The sequence below is a fragment of the Pectinophora gossypiella genome, chromosome 5, assembly GCF_024362695.1.
Source record: "Pectinophora gossypiella chromosome 5, ilPecGoss1.1, whole genome shotgun sequence".
Classification (NCBI taxonomy): domain Eukaryota; kingdom Metazoa; phylum Arthropoda; class Insecta; order Lepidoptera; family Gelechiidae; genus Pectinophora; species Pectinophora gossypiella.
In genome coordinates this window covers 9,707,019-9,723,675 of record NC_065408.1, presented here as the reverse complement: position 1 = coordinate 9,723,675, position 16,657 = coordinate 9,707,019, and the positions used below count along the sequence as shown (strand labels likewise).

General features: G+C 36.9%; 3 protein-coding genes across 3 annotated transcripts; all 3 read left to right on the top strand.

Annotated features, from left to right (window-relative positions):
* The first annotated feature begins 181 nt into the window (after window positions 1-181).
* On the top strand, window positions 182-5,272 carry LOC126366954 (doublesex- and mab-3-related transcription factor dmd-4). The gene is made up of 6 exons (XM_050010298.1): window positions 182-199; window positions 458-628; window positions 3,372-3,542; window positions 3,846-3,937; window positions 4,325-4,500; window positions 4,876-5,272. Exons 1-6 carry the CDS (start codon window positions 182-184, stop codon window positions 5,175-5,177), a joined length of 930 nt encoding a protein of 309 aa, XP_049866255.1. The 3' UTR covers window positions 5,178-5,272.
* Window positions 5,273-5,936: 664 nt separating this feature from the next.
* Window positions 5,937-7,643, top strand: LOC126366915 (protein THEM6-like). Its single transcript, XM_050010259.1, has 3 exons — window positions 5,937-6,200; window positions 6,712-6,926; window positions 7,045-7,643. The coding sequence occupies exons 1-3, from the start codon at window positions 6,062-6,064 to the stop codon at window positions 7,282-7,284; spliced, it is 594 nt and encodes a 197-aa protein (XP_049866216.1). The 5' UTR covers window positions 5,937-6,061; the 3' UTR covers window positions 7,285-7,643.
* Window positions 7,644-7,871: 228 nt separating this feature from the next.
* LOC126367195 (protein THEM6-like) lies at window positions 7,872-14,590 on the top strand. The gene is made up of 3 exons (XM_050010614.1): window positions 7,872-8,109; window positions 13,391-13,605; window positions 14,142-14,590. Exons 1-3 carry the CDS (start codon window positions 7,965-7,967, stop codon window positions 14,370-14,372), a joined length of 591 nt encoding a protein of 196 aa, XP_049866571.1. The 5' UTR covers window positions 7,872-7,964; the 3' UTR covers window positions 14,373-14,590.
* The last annotated feature ends 2,067 nt before the right edge of the window (window positions 14,591-16,657 follow it).

Sequence of the window (16,657 nt, the reverse complement as noted above, 5' to 3'; positions counted from 1 at the left end):
AGTTTTTATAGAATAAAAACTTTTTGGTTATAAGCGCGAGTAAATTAATTAGGTAATTAGTAATAAAAAAAATAAGACAGCCACTTAAAGGTTGATTTATTTTTTTATACCTACATACTTATATAAACACTTAGATACCTGCAATAAGACAACAGATTATTTCTATTATAACTACGTATGAATGAATCAAAATAAGAAGGTAAGTACGTAAGTATGAAATAAAGTTTAACCTCTCATCTGCCGAGATACCAGACACAATAGATTTTACATTGTGTCTGGTCGAGATCCGCGTTCCGGCAGATGAGAGGTTAATACACGTACCTACTTACCCATACAGTATTGCCGCCCCTTATTCTAAGATCGTGTCGAGCCTTTGCTCCTACTAAAGCACTTTATACACAACAAACGAACAATGCCCTTTAACAATAGGTAATATTGATTTAGGTAGTACCTTTAGAAGAAGATTAAGATGAATAGCGGTCGCGCACGGGTGCCGAAATGCGCTCGATGCCGCAACCATGGTCTCATCTCCAGTCTACGCGGCCATAAGAAGGCCTGTGCTTACCGACACTGCCAATGCCCGAAGTGTGGCCTCATCAAAGAACGACAACGGATAATGGCTGCTCAGGTATGAACATTCCTTTTTGATTCGTCTGGTAAGTATACCAAAGGTAAACAAGTAGGTAGATTTTACGTTTAAAAGAGTGCTCATTATGCGCTAACTTTTCTGGAAATCAATTGGTATGAAACCCTGACGAAAGCGCAAAGTAGGTAGGTACTTAAAGTTTTCTTCAGTTCTTCGGAAGTCATTCTTAGTCTTTCGCTACAGGAATCTGATAAAATGTTTGTAGTATTGCAAGCTTTTTAAAGAACGTCTCTTGCTTAGAAATATCCTGGCACACCGCTTTCGCTTCATCTACTCTTATCAAAGTCATCTTAAATAATGCTTGTCGGTTTTAAACTTTTGGTAAGACCCACATTCTCAGCTCCTCGATTTGATCACTGAGAGCGCTTATAGACAGACGACAGTGGTATCGACAGCGTCGTCGATACCATCGTCTCTGGTCTGTAAGTACACTTACGAGTAGCCTTGGTCTTCTGCTCCCAACTCTACCATTTACCATTAACATTCATAATAACAGATAATAAAATACTTTATCCCACACATATCCACAAGATATTTACAGGAAAGCGTTCTTATATTTTGTGTCGTTAGTCGTCTATTATTATGGTTGGTACGGAACTACATCCCAGTCTCAAAAACAGTTCCAAAACCTTACCTAATTCAGAAATAACAAGCAATTTAGAGGCGTTAATGTGTTCTAATGTAGTGAAATCGAGATCGGCTAATGCGTGTCGGTTTATTTAAACAAGTGGCAATGTTTACGGAACGACGGATGGGCATCGATCGGTTTACAGAGTAATGCATCGCTGTCGAACCCCACTTGCATCCACGATTTACTAGGGATATTGAAGGGATTGTGTTACGCAGTTTGAATCCATAATCGAACAGTTTGTGTGCAGTCAGGTGTTTGAACTGACGGGGAATTAAAGCACTGTGCACTTGACTGATAGTCGGGGGCGATGATTTGGAGTGTTAGCGCAGTGTGTGGTGTCAATTTTAAGTATAGACAATCCTAAATGGAACATAAATTACTACGCTAAAGTATCATTTTAAATAGACATACTTATATTCACATTGCATCACGCCTCTATCTCCGATGGGGTAGCCAGAGGTGTATCTATACGTCGCAAACCGATACTCACCAGGTGCGAGGTGCCTTTCAGCTTAAGAACTCGCTTGACATCAGTGTTCTGCCGGGGCTTACCTGACATGACCATAGAGTTGGAGGTAAACTGTAATTTTACCTCGCCGAGGTCGCTCTGCAGCAGTTGTATACACCCACTCCTCGCCAGCTATGTTCAAGTCCCATGTAATAGGAGGTGAGCCTATTTATTGTAGGTAACCAGGTACAAATCCTGGAAACCAACCTGGAAAACGTGAATTAAAACTCGTGAATTAAAATTCAGTGGCTTAGAGCCCGAGCCGGGGCAATAGGGTAGTTTCCAACTAGTCAAATCAGTTACTTTTTACTAAACGTCAATACACGACATTACTATACATATACATAGTCATCTTCTTATCGTGTGGGTTGTGAGGTGGATTACCAACCGCATCAACCCTGGTGTCAGGGAAAAACGTCATAGAAAAACGTGACAAAATGTCGCACCTATTATTACATTTTTCTTTATTAAAATTCATAAATAAGTTAAATAAAAAAGAAAACGTTGTTTGTTAGTTTTAAATTTGTCTTTACTTACTCGTAGTAATCAGAATTTCATAATTTAATTTTGACCTAGGAAACTACCCAATTATATTCACACCACGCTTGTTGGTGTAAGGTGGTAAAAACGGACGACGACCAACTTAGATCATAAGAGTGTATAGTTTTGTCTACAGTACATGTTGAAATTTACTATTCTATCTACTACTACTACAACTATTTAGATACTTTTCTACTGTTAAGGATTTGTATAGGAAGTGTGGAGAGACCAATCATAACTACCTATTTATAAAAAATCAATGCTATGATATAGACCACAATTTTTTTAGAATACAAATGCTTTATCGAATGAAGAAAAATGAATTCTTCAATGATATCGTATTCCGTAGGAGTCCAGTCGTTATTTGATTTGCTGGGATGTTGTTTGCTCTTGCAATGAGGCGCTAGGGCTCCGGTCGACCCGGGGGCGAAGGCGAGTTACCGCAAACACAAACATTTGTTTTTCGTGTTTGTCATTGATTTTCCGCTAAATTAATTTATCAGTATTATCACTCCCTTTTCTACGAGATAAAGTTTGGTATGGCGTGGTACGTTAAACATATTTGGATTTGTCTTATTCTTCTTCTTTCGTGTGGGGCGACAGAAAAGCTGGTGTCAGGCTGGGTTATACTATTAAGGCGTCATATGCTTCTGACATGACGACTTACTTAGCTTTTTTATTATGTGATAGGCAAGCATTTGAGCACAATTTTACCTGATGGTAAGATATGATGTGGTCGAAGTTAGCACATGATTATCTAGAAAATGCCTCAATATCTAGTACCCAAGCCCAGATTTTTCTTATTTACCGTTTGAGATTCATCTTAACGTAGCTTAGGTAAAATATTTCGGCGGTGCATTTAGCTACTTTATTACATATTAAGTGAATAGTAAAGACAATTTTGTAATTTAGTTCATCGACGCTAATCCTAACTTACAGTGACCAAACAGTCTCAGAAGTCCAAAGTCTTCCAAAGAGCAATGGAACGCAGTGAAGTGTGAAACGAATCGATGGTTAAAGATTTTTCATAGACATACTTCGGGCAGGTGGCTCTGAAGCGCCAGCAAGCAGCTGAAGATAAGATAGCTCTGCACCTGGCGTCGGTGGAGAGTGGGACGGCGTTGGCGGCGCTGCCCCCAGGCCGCATCTACGGGATGAGGGTCACAGGCCCTTGTCCCAGCCCCGGCCCGGAACCTGACTCCGCTCATGATCAGACTGTGAGTAGATTTATTGTTATTTAACCTCGTAAGGCCCAGATGTCCTGACACAAAGGTTAAAAATGGGGTTTAAATTTTAAAAGAACATTCGCTAAATTAACGCAGAGGCAATATCGTGAGCTTTTCAGACTTCCTAATATGCGCCCGTAACTGCGTCTATAGCTCATTTTAATGAGAATGGATGAATCGAAAGTAGTGCGTCAGGACGGTATAGTGGTAGATTTCCGTGGTTTTTGACTACCTAAGGAAATAAGCGTAATTTTATTAATGTATTTACTTTCTAAAGAAACTATTTGTTCTCAGCCCATCCACATCGATAGCGAGACGAGTGACTCCATGCCAGATTGTTGTGCGTCTCCGGATTCTGCCGGGAACTCCGCTACACCACGTTCGCGGTGAGAACTTGTTTTCTAATGTCAATTTAGATAGGTACTTAATAAATAATTTGACATTTAAATCGTAATCTTAGCTAAAATAAATTGAAGTTTACCTGCAGGAATCGGCCCAATGTATCATCATACCGCATTTAAACAAGCTTTTGATCGCTAGAAAGCTATCGCATTATATTTGTATATGATCATTTTGGTTAGATTTTTTCTAGTCAGAACTTACGTACTTACTTAAAAACAGGATACACACACACACACACACACACACACACACACAGAGAACAGGAACAGGATATTTGAAAAAAGACCAAAAATTCTAGGATAATGCGATTGACCACCGCTGTTCGAAGTTCTACCGTTTCGATTTGTATTTTATTAAATATCACATTGTAGGATCGGTGGAAGCGAAGATCCAACAGAGGGTGAAGGAACAGTAAGCACCGCGGGCTTGGAGATGTTACGTAAGCTGTTCCCTGGCAAGAAGCGTTCAGTGCTTGAGCTCGTTCTACGTCGCTGCAACCACGACCTTCTCCGAGCTGTTGAACACTTCAATGCTACACAGGTGAGCGGTGCTAACGTATATTTAAATCATTAAGGTTTATAAAATAGTTATATAATAGGCCAACATTAGGATAACCGATGAAACACTGATACTTGGTAAGGATTGGTTATAATCGTTTTTTTATTAGGTTCGGGTAGTCACTCGCGTCGTATAAGTAGATCATGATAAACCAGACCCCAAGACGCAAAGACGCCTCAGACGTAAAGTGATTAATGAGAAAAAAGCGACTATTTAGTCGGGTAAGGCTCTAATCATGACAGAAATTAAATCTTCTACCGTGTGGGTCGTTGGCTGGATTATTAAGGACTATAAATGAATGCAATATTGAATTTACAATTTTAGGAGGTGTTTCGGCACCAACATGGAAGAATCTACCTTGAAGGCCGTCTTTTGCAGGGCCACCGCGACAAACTGCTGTCGCCTGGCGCGGGTGCCAGTTCAAGTTTCGATGCATCGGTTACCAGCTCTGAAGAGAATGAGACGCGATGGTCTGCCTTCCGGCCAGTTGGGCCGCGAGCGCCTCTGCTGCCTGCTTTGGTGATGGGTCGAGTGTGTGGCTCTGAGTGGCTTGTGCCCTTGCCTGCTTTACCGACTTTATCTGCGCCGTTGTTTCTCCCGCTACAACACCAACACCCCCCGCCCGCTCCTTGCGCACCTGATTGCCGACAGTGCAATCACCACTGAAGTTTTGCGTTAGAAGTACCGATCGAAGTGTTGTGCGTACGATTATGTTGCAAGTTGGTGTCGTTCTTGATAACGAAGCCTCGATGTAAAGCTCGTGTCGTTAAATGAGCGAACAGTAGACTAAAATACATTAAAATAATTACGCGTTATTATTTAGTATTCGTTAAAGGCTAATTTTAGTGTATACCAAAGATATGCATTAAGTACGTAATCATTGATTCATTGTGTTAAAGTTGTGTTATTAAATTGTAATTACTTATATTCTATTTAATTTATTTTTAGACGGATAAACCTGGTATCCTTTCCTCGTTCAAATAATTGTTATAGATTATTTATTGGTCTGATGAATAAAGTAAATTTAGAGAAAGATGCTGAGTTTCTACGAGATAAGTTGCCAAATGGCTACATAAACACTATGCCGACCCTATTGCCGCCGCCGGCTATTAGAACTGACGATTACAAATCTGAAGCAATCTTATTAATGAAGACAGACCATGTCACTAATCTACAATACAAATAAAATGAGCTTCCCTTTGCTGCCTGTTAGTTTAACCACAATGGATGCATGAATGTGATGGAGGCGGAGTAAGATAATAATATGCCTAATTTAATTAAGTACATCTAGATAACTCTTGAAACCTAAATGTACTATTCGTTTTTTCCTTCGTTATTATTCTTGTTAATCTTTTTATATATGGAGGTCAAGATTGTAACACATACATTGAATAGGTAAACTGATTTCCGTAGGTAACGTTACGCATTTCCATAAAATTTACATTTAGTCTTTCCATTCGAATCTTTTGTTTTGAGTGTCGAAAGTAGAGTTCACAGCATATCGACATTTTGCGTAGACTTAAAAAGAGATTGTAGTTAAATTTAGTACCATGTTGTATTTTCTGGTTCTTCTTGTTATGTTTTACATTTTATATGACGTGAATTACTTTGTGAGAACTTATTTTACCGTGTTATCGGGCAGATTGTATCAGCGGAATTATACTTTGGACGAAACAACCACGATTTTTGGTAAGCATCACTTTTAATGTTGTCGGATAATTTAGTTAATTGGGTCGTTCTTCTTTTTTATCGACAATGATCTGTCTTCCGTACTGCTTTTAATAAGTTATGTTTTAGAATTTTATTTCATGTTTCCATTGTCCAAAAATATAGTTATCTTATTATACTCAAAATACAAGCAAAATACTAATCGGTTCCTCAATTAGTTATTAACGTAGCTTCATTGTTTTTCACAAAATTTTGTGACAGAGTGGTATATTGAAATGTTGTCTCCGATGAAAAGGGCCACTCTGTCACAATATTTTTTGGAATGCGCCTGCAAAGAAAAGTATGTTACCAAGATAAAGAGAACCACTAAATAGTCCTTTACGGACAGATCTTTATATGATGTTTTAAAATATTTATTGCCGTTATAATTTTAAAGATGTTAAGTCCGATTAATTGGGAAAATGTCTTTTTATTGTCGATAAAAAAGAAGAACGACCCAATTACACTTTATAATTCGACTAATCATCATCAGGTCTCTGTACATTCCAAGACTGTGACGTTTCGTTTCGTTGTATTCGTGAGGCGAGGCTGCTAAGAGAATTGGATTTCGCAAGGTACCACTTCTATGACCGTACTGGTGTGTACCAGCGCAGCAGAGACCTCAGAATCAAGTCGTTGCAAGGATGTACTCTCACCCTCACTATGGAACCCGTGCCACTGTTTTCATTTTACAAGATTAACACGAAGGTAATGACGTCATGGAATTGTATGAGAACTTATACCAAGATTTCGTTTATAACATTGCCAATTTTAATGGAGAAACTTTTATAGTTCCTGATGAATTAAATGAATGGTTGATTTTCAGCTCGTGTACTGGGATGAACGTTCATTATTCTTTGAACATGAAGTGATTACTTTACATGACGGTAAAGTTCGAGCCTTCCTGGTTTCGAGACAACATGCTATAGGAGAGAATGGTGACTCTTCAGAGGTCCTGTTGGGAGGGTTGCCTGGCTCACAACACAGACGAGAATGCCCCGAGTATCTCAAACATTGGTTCCGAAGTATGGAAGTGACGAGTGAAAAACTGAGACATAGCAGATGATAATAGAGTTTTATATACTCATTGCAAGTAAATTATCAGATCAAATACTTATATTGCATACAATACAAACAGAACAAAAAATCCCAAGTTTTTATTTTTTATCATTATAAAACATGTGTATTATTTTGACCAATAGTTTGCCAGTGTGTTTTATTTGAATGAGGTGATACAAAATAAGGCCTTCATAGGACGAAGACTCTAAAACAATACTGTGTGTACTATGTGATGGAAAATCGATCTCGTTGATGTCTTTTCTATTAAATAATAGACGTATTTCGCCTCGGATGGCGTTCACTACTTGACCGGATATTACTGGCAATGTAACTATTCGAATATGTGTGTTATAGAAATAAAAAATATGTCTATTGCCATATTGGTTTACTTAATGGTGTTATTTGATGTAGTTCATTAGGTAAGTGTAAGTATGTACTTTACGTTAAGGTTTTTGGCATGCGTTTGGTTACCTTATAACTTGACCCTATTACGTGCTGTAGCCAGCTTCAGACCAGTGATGCTAGTTCATTGACTCCTCTGTACAAACTTCACGCCAGACAAGCGGTGACGTTTTCACATACCGGCAATTTATACGTAGCTGTAGCGTTAGAACATTAGTTTGCGCGTATACTTCGAGTATACGGTGGTTTGTAATTATCTCCGGTATATTGTAAACATTATTTAAAATGTATTACTGCATAGTAGCAACTCTTGTAGCCCTAGCTTACATGTTTTGGGATGTAAACTACTTCCTTCGGATAGCTTTCACCATAGGAATTGGAAGACTGTTTCAAAAGAAATGCGGTGTCAACGATACAACCACTATTTACGGTAAGTTTCCTATTCTTGAATATTTGCATGACTCGTCAATTGGATTTTTTTCTCATTGTTTATTAAGGTTCGCATATAATTAAATGAACTTTGATTAGAAGTACTTATAAGTTTAACAAGATTAAATCAATGTTCATCATTCATGAACATGTTCATTGTTCATGTGTGTCGTAGATTTTACCTAAATAAACTTTTTTATTATTTTTTTTTTCATCATGAGCGTCATCGTAACCTATAATTAGATAATATATTTACAAATATTTTTTCTATATTTTATTTTAACACGTGTTCGAACCTCATAAAAAACGTTAATAATGTTTGATTGTATACATAAACGCACGCCTGTGATACCTAAAGGGGTGAGCAGAGCCAAAGCATCCACAAGATAATTTGCGGCTACTTTGGAGACGAAGTTTCATGATCGAAATGATGAACCGTGACAGATGATCAGGTCAATACTCGTATAATGCCCTTCCGATCCGGGGTCCACCTGACAAGGCCACCTGGGTGGACCACGGAAACTTGTACTGACCCTTGGTACGCCTTTGAGGTGTATTACAGGCACCGCTGGAAATATCATTGCCCCTAGTTCACTCGTGAGGTGAAATATATGCATCATATTAGAAAGGGGACAACACTTCTGCTGATTTTAACGACATACCTACCTTGGAAGATGCTGAATCCGTTTAGGGGGGTTAAAAAGGCCACATCGAAGCAATTCATCTACAAAAGCAATATTGCAATTTGACATTTGCGCATGTAAAAGTAAGTGCGCAATGCAAACAAATGTCAAATAGCAATATTGCTTCTTTAGATGAATTGCTTTGATGTGGCCATTTTAACCGCCCTGTTATTCGGGCTGATTTCAGATTGAAACTAAAAAAAATTTAGGGTAAATTAATCTAACATACTAAAAACTCTTTCCATTCAATCTAAGCAACAAAAAAACGTTTAAAAATGCACAGCTTTTTAAATACAATGGTCATCTAATGAATTTATGTATTGTTTTATTAGCTACTTACCTACCTGGAAGTGAAATCATATAATTTGTATGAGAAAATCCGTAATACAAGATCTATGAAAGTAAAGGTGCGTTGTTTTAACGTGGATGCGGTGCTTGTCATTTGAGATGTGGAAAAATGGATATGACATGGAAGCTGTAGTTTTTATTCAGCGAAAAGTAGTACATACCTAATGTGTCACTTTATAATATCTAAGCGCATGGTAGCACGCTGGCATGCCGGACTAAATACAAATCGTTTCGCGGCAATTTTTATTCTAGCTGTTTAACTAAATTTTTGCTACACTATTATTCTAGTACTTATTTACGAAAAAATATTAATAAATGAAAAAAAAAGAACATCGCGCAGCTACGTTCGCGCCACCAACAAAATGTACTCTTGTACAAATCCTACCTCGCATGATGCTTTGTTAGTTTTTTTAATATACCTTAAACGCTAAGGAGCAGTTGCTCCCCATTTGTCCGGCCAAGTAGTTAATGCCATCTGCGGCAAATCTACAATAAGTCACGTGAGAAAAAAAGCTAAGGAGCATTGTTTAAGTTAAATTATAAAGGGTAGGTAACTTAGAAACCGCACCATACTAGCTAGTAAAAACGTAAATAAGTACGAGAGTAGGCATCATGCGAGCGGCAAAGAAGCACAGCGCACATTATGGAGTGTGCTCCATACCCCTTCGGTTCGGATGGGGATGCCCAGCAGCTGTGACGTATACAGGGTGTTAGTGATATCGTAACCGATACTGAAAGGATTCAGCTCATTATTGTGAGTTAATATCAATTGGAATTTTCCGTCGCAATAGTAGATATAGAACTAAAATTAATTAAAAAACACTAAAATTTTCATGAATTTTCTGACAGGAAATTCCGCATAGTATCAACTCAGATTCAACGGGGATGGCCTGAATCATCCCCGTCAGTATTTGTTACGGGTGACACAAACACCCATACGAACTTGTACTACCTGTGCGTACTTGTACGGGATGTAAGTGACATCGTAACGAATACTGACGATGATGATTCAGCTCATTATTCTGAGTTAATATCAAGTGAAATTTTCCATCGCTATAGTATAGAAGCTCCATACTATGGAGCATACTTGCTCTATAGCTGTTTAAAAATAACTATCGTTATGAATTTTACATGTTTTCCAGGTGCGCATTGTCCTAGATAACTTTTCAACTCCTATGATCGGATGTTCGAAAATATTTCTCATACCATTTAAAGTATTCTTCATAGATCATTTTCATAAAAAAATAAAAACTAAATATTAAAAAATATAATCATTGAAATTCATAATATCACTAATTATACACATCATTCATAATCATTCCAATAAATAACTACAATATTCATATACTTAAATGTGTTTTATTCCAATATTCGTTCTGTAGGTTAGGTTAGAACTTTGACCACAATGCAAGAGCCGAGAGCGCGAAGCGTGCCGCGGCAGCGGTCGGCGAAATACCAGATCCTATACTAACTACTATATTTCCTTACAAAATTTTTCATACAAAATTCCGAAAAAAATTACAAGGCCAACTTTCATAGTAATTCAATGGTTCACGCATATTTCATATAACAATTTTTGTTATAATATTACTAAATCGAACATTTTACAATTAATACTATGTTAAAAGCATAATTATTAAAAAAAACAATATTTAATAATTGAATGTCATGAAGAAAAAAAATCTAAAAAAATATTATCACTTGAAACTGGTTCTTGAAAGTAACAGTATTAATAAAAAAAATATGATCACTAACGGTTATATGAGCTCCGTTGGTAGTAATACAAATGTATGAATAAAAATAATATGAAAAATACAATTATGAGGAGTGATTATTATGAGCTTATACAGGTAGTCAGTGTAAGAATAGGAATTAGAATTTTACGTGAGCCAATATGGACCCAAAAGTCCATCGGCATCGTTCGCGTCATGATTCTAATTTTAAAAATCGCAGTTTCATAGGTAAGTACTAACTTCCAATCCCTTGGGGGTTGAATTTCGCAAAATCCCATTTTAATGAGCACCTACGTCCTAAAAGGAATCCCCATGCAAAGTTTGAGAACACTCCAGTGAGTCGTCTGCATTTCCATGCAGCGGTGGGTTTCACCCCGTAAAGATTACAAGCGTGAGAAAAAGAGTAGGTATTTAATAATAATGTATTCGTAAAAGACGCTAATAATAATGTCAATGGCTATTTTCGTCGTAATCATTGATATTGATAAGTTTGTAAATATCCTTTCAAGTTTAGGTTTTTTTTTTATAAAATACACATAAATAGGATTACTATCAAACATACAAACACAGGAGTTCGAATTATCTTTTAGGTAGGTATATTTTACACAATATTCTATAAGCTATTTTACATAAGATCACGTGTAGGTTGAAGTTATTTAATTTATTCGTAAAAGTTGTAAAATCGGCAATCGAAGGTTATTTTTATCACAACCATTTATATTTTGAAGATCAAATATTAGAGGCACCTTGTCCTTATGTATTTACTATGCTAATCACTATAACAAATTATTATTCCCGTAAAACAAATGTTAAGCAAGGAAACAAATTATACATGCAAAGGTTTTTCCTGAAATAATAATTTAAACCGACTTGAAAAAATAGGAAATTATTCATTTGACCCGTATGTGTGAAATATTGTTGGAATTACGCAACATTTTTTTTTTAATAATAATAATCATTTATTCAAACAAATAATGGAGAGAGTGTTACAAAATTCTTGTTCTAAAAGGAAGGCACAATTTTATTTTTAAGCCCCTGTTTCCTACACTAGGTGAAAACCTATATCTTACAAACATATTCGTGTGTTTCTTTGTATGTATGTATGTTAATTATTGTTTATTCACACATTTCTCAGAAACTACAAATTGTATCGCAATCATTCTTTGGATTCTATTGATATAGACGATTCCAACTTAGGGAATAAAGCAAATTTTATCATAATCGGCTTAATAGTTTTAAAGTTATGGTCAAAAATATTATTAAGTACTTATACAGAAGACCGATGATCTAATTGATGTCTTTTGTATGTAAGAAGCCCTTATCAGTGTTAGTGGGCAACATGAAGCGGGAGCTCATTATTATTAGTAATGGTTTGAGCTTAAAAAAATATTGGAAAACGGTAAAGGGTGTGTCGGACATACATTAATGAGGCCAAAATAGTTGGCATAAGTAAAATAACCACCGTGATTCACACGGTTTGCAGGCAACGAAGATTATTGGCTGTGAAGTTTGATTCTAACAATGTACCTTTGTAGATTTGTTCAATGTTCATCCGTCAATTGTTGTCTATGGAATAAAATACAACGTTCGACAATGTATTCAACAAATTATATTAATCAAACGATGTACAAAACTGTGTTCCTGCGATGACTATAAATCCATTATCTAGTGTATTCAATATCATCACATTCGTTTTTTTTGACGTGACTTATTGTAAATTTGCCGCAAATGACATTAATTACTTGGCCGGAAATCAGATTGTTAGTACCTAGACAAATTAGTATTAGCATAGTACTTATAGTATTAGCTTAGATAAGTTTCTTCTAAGTTCCAATCAATCACAAATTCAAGCGTATTAGAGGGCGTAGCGAGAAAATTTCAGAAAGAAAATCCTTCCACGATATATACGTAGGTACTTAGGCATCGAAATGATAATAGTAACGTATTTACATCATTGTGATAAGCGGTCAAAATATTTTAAAATATTATTGAATGCATTATATTTTTACTCGGGATGAATTTATTTATTAATAAAATCTTAGTGTAATTACACATAGATACAAAATAAAATAAATAAATAATTATTATATTAAATATCGCGCTCGCGCTCGGTCTGCGATTGTTGAAGTTAAGCGACTTTCGCAAAGGCCGGTCATTGGATGGGTGACCACAAAAAAAAATTCGAGCTCCTCCGTGCTTCGGAAGGCACGTTATGCCGTTGGTCCCGGCTGCATTAGCAGTCGTTAATAACCATCAATCCGCACTGGGCCCGCGTGATGGTTTAAGGCCCGATCTCCCTACCCATCCATAGGGAAGGCCCGTGCCCCAGCAGTGGGGACGTTAATGGGCTGATGATGATGATGATGATATTAAATATGAATAAATTAAATTTTAATTTTGGTAGGTGGTTTGTAACATAAGATATCAGGCACAATAGATCGTACATTGTTTCTAGTGTAGATTTGTTTTCGATATTAAAACCCAAATAATTATTTTTTGAAACCTTCTCATCTTCCAGGATTTTGCACGACACAAGATGTGGATATTTTTCTGAAGCACATGAACAATGCGCGGTACGTTCGGGAGCTGGACTTCGCCAGGTTCCACTTCTATGACCGGACCGGCATCTACGACAACATCATGGCAGCCAAAGGACACGCCCTACAGGGTGCTTCCAGCATTCGATACAGGAGAGTCATACCTATCTTCACGGCTTACAAAGTGGAGACAAGGGTGAGTTGCTTGTTTGAATAACAAATTGGAATGACTGAATAATACATTTAAGTGTATTAATAAACGTATTATTCTTAAAAAATCTGATGTTGCTGTGGTTGGTATTAGTATTCACAGTTTGTAAGTAAGTACTAATATTGGCAAATATGAGAGTGTCTTTATGTATGTTTATTTTATAAGACAGACTGAATTATTATTAACAAGTTACAATAAGTCGGCTTCCGAAACTAATTAATTTATCTACAAATAAACACACATAATTTTTTTGTGTGTCTACGTTTGATGTCTTTGTAATTTGGCAAGTATTTATGTGGGATATAGAAATAAAAAGGGGTGTTTTAATTATCTTGACTCCTTTTATTTTCAAAAACAAAATGCCCCTTGCATTCCGATGACCAACCCATAATAGACAACCCCTTATATTTTAAAAAAAACTTTCTTCCATCCCTTTCATTAACCATCCTCATAAACAACCAAATCCGTATCTCTTACTTTCTACTCACTTTCCTACATATATAAAATAAATATTTTTTCAGTTGGTGTACTGGGAAGACAAGACGCTCTTCGTTGAACAGAAGTTCGTCACATTAAATGACGGATTCGTTCGTGCTATCGTCATGTCCCGTCAGAACTTGATCGATGTAGATGTTGCCACACTCTTTAAGGGTATCCCTGGAGCCGATAAGAAGCCTGAATGCCCTGAAGAGATCAAACACTGGCTACGGGCTATCGAAGTGTCTAGCGCTCAACTAAGGAAGAAGGATTAAATAGAGTAAAAAATATAGTAAAAAATATGGGCTAAAAATTGTGCAGAAACCTGAGTTGTGAGATCATAGTTGCGTTGACGAGTACTTAATTAGTATAATCTGATGTTGTTATATCTATAAAATCGTTGTAATTAAAAATAATTTTCTTAAATGAGAATAAGATTACCATAATTTATAATTTAAATATTTATTTTTGCAATAAAGGTTGCGGTTACTAATTTTTAAGTTTTATTGTAAAAATGTGTCCTTAAAAAACCTTCCGGGTGAACAGATGGAGAAATAAAAATATAAAATAATATCGTATAGGGTTACGCTCCGGCACAGTCAAACACTCTCAGTTGTTTGTTACAGGGAATAGGGTTACTGTATACACAATATATTTCTTATGAATAATATTATAGATATATTATTTGCGGTACGTTTTAAGCCCGTTTTGACCTAGGCGATTAGCGTAATGCGGTTTTGTCAATGAGCTTTCTTAACAGTCTTAACTGATTTAATATTAATTTAATTTTAATGACTTATAAATACAATCATCATCATCAGTTGAAGAGCCACGCTCTTGTCGGTGCAGCATTTTCCATGCTACTTTTTAGGGAAAAATAGGGCAGTGGTTTCCCTCTTGCCTTCCGCCCCGCAGTACTCTGTCTGACGGAAGTGGGATGGCGCCCAGAGTAGTTTATAACAAAGCCATACTAGGACTCCTGTCCTCCACCTCTGAATAGTACTGACAGTTACTGCTGCCCTCTGTCATGTTCCAGGTTACTGTCCCTGTGACTGGCCCTTCCGTCCTGCATTGCCGTACCGTTGGCCCATCTTCGCCATTACAACCGTTGCGGTCTTCACCCGTATCCCTGGGCAAGGGTTCTACGTAATACCCCGTAGGTCTGGGTCCCTATTAGAACTCAGCCACCATCTCACTCCGGCCTACTGAAGTATGGCATGAGGCACCCACCCCTGCGGCAAAGACGCGCCGAACAGGAATTGCCCCAGTGGAGAGCAGAACAGATGACTCTGTCCCCCTGGGGCCGGGTTAATGGTCTTGTATGAAACCAAGACACAACACAACAATAATAAATAAATAATTAATGCTAAACTACTGTGTGCGAGACAAGTGCAGAACAGTGGAATAGCTATATAGAAGTGTAGTTTTATATTCTGTTGGCCGTATAATGACAAATTGTCTTGTTTCATATAGGTACCTGCTTACAGGCAGCGCTCTAACATAGGCGACTAGGCCTGTACTTATGTTATGCAGTGACTAATTCTTTCACCAGCAGGGCTAACATGCGCAATGTGATAATCACGGTCGTTTTATAAAATAGTACTTATAAGTATGTGAACCCAAATAAGTCATGACGTTTTGTCCAAATACCAACAAAATGATGTGGCGCGCATGTTACAGAAAAAAACAAACTTATCGATTTCGTCAAAATTTATTGAATCGATCGATAATTTTATCACGTTGTGCACGTTAGCCCTGTAAGTGATGTAAAACAATTTATGTCGATTGTACGATATAAAACAAAAGTACATACGTAATGAATAATGATTTCAAACGGATTTCCTCCGATATTCAGGTGTGTAATGCGTCGATTGATCTGAATGTTTATGTGTTTGTCACGACGAGGCGTGTGAAGTAGCTTCCGTTTTTTGTGGCTCCTTTATTAGGCCGATGCGCGGCGACTTGACAGGATCTCCCGACCACACACGTCTTGAGGATACGTTGCGGGAATGCGCCGTTTTGATACTTTTGAGATTTCTTAAAACGGTGTTCATAAATTAATACTAGTAAGTAGATAAAACTTCCTCTACACTATAGCGTAAACGCGAAATCTAAGTCTATGACAACAACTGTATGTAATTTTTCATATATTATACGTTCTTTAATAAGAGAACGGTTAAAAAGAGCTTAAATACTTACTCAGAAAAATATAAAAGTTCTTTTTTAACCAATTTTACGTATATCGTTCAAGCGAAGCCTGTACGAGTAAGTATGTGTTATATTGTACACACAATGTCATAATGTCAATGTATATGTACCTATACTGATTCTTTATTTATTGCCATTACTTGCAGCTTCCTGGTTAGTACCAAGTATTCTACGATCTGTGGTTACAAGTGAAGACGCGCTACAGTAATTCACGTAAAAAAATAAAAACGATTTAAAACTTCATACCACGTTTTGAAGAAGCTCTCTACTTACTATCAAGATGTATAAGGCTGTGTAAATCAGTGGTGGCGCTAACCGCGTGTGTCTTGTCACCTTACAATAACAGAATATC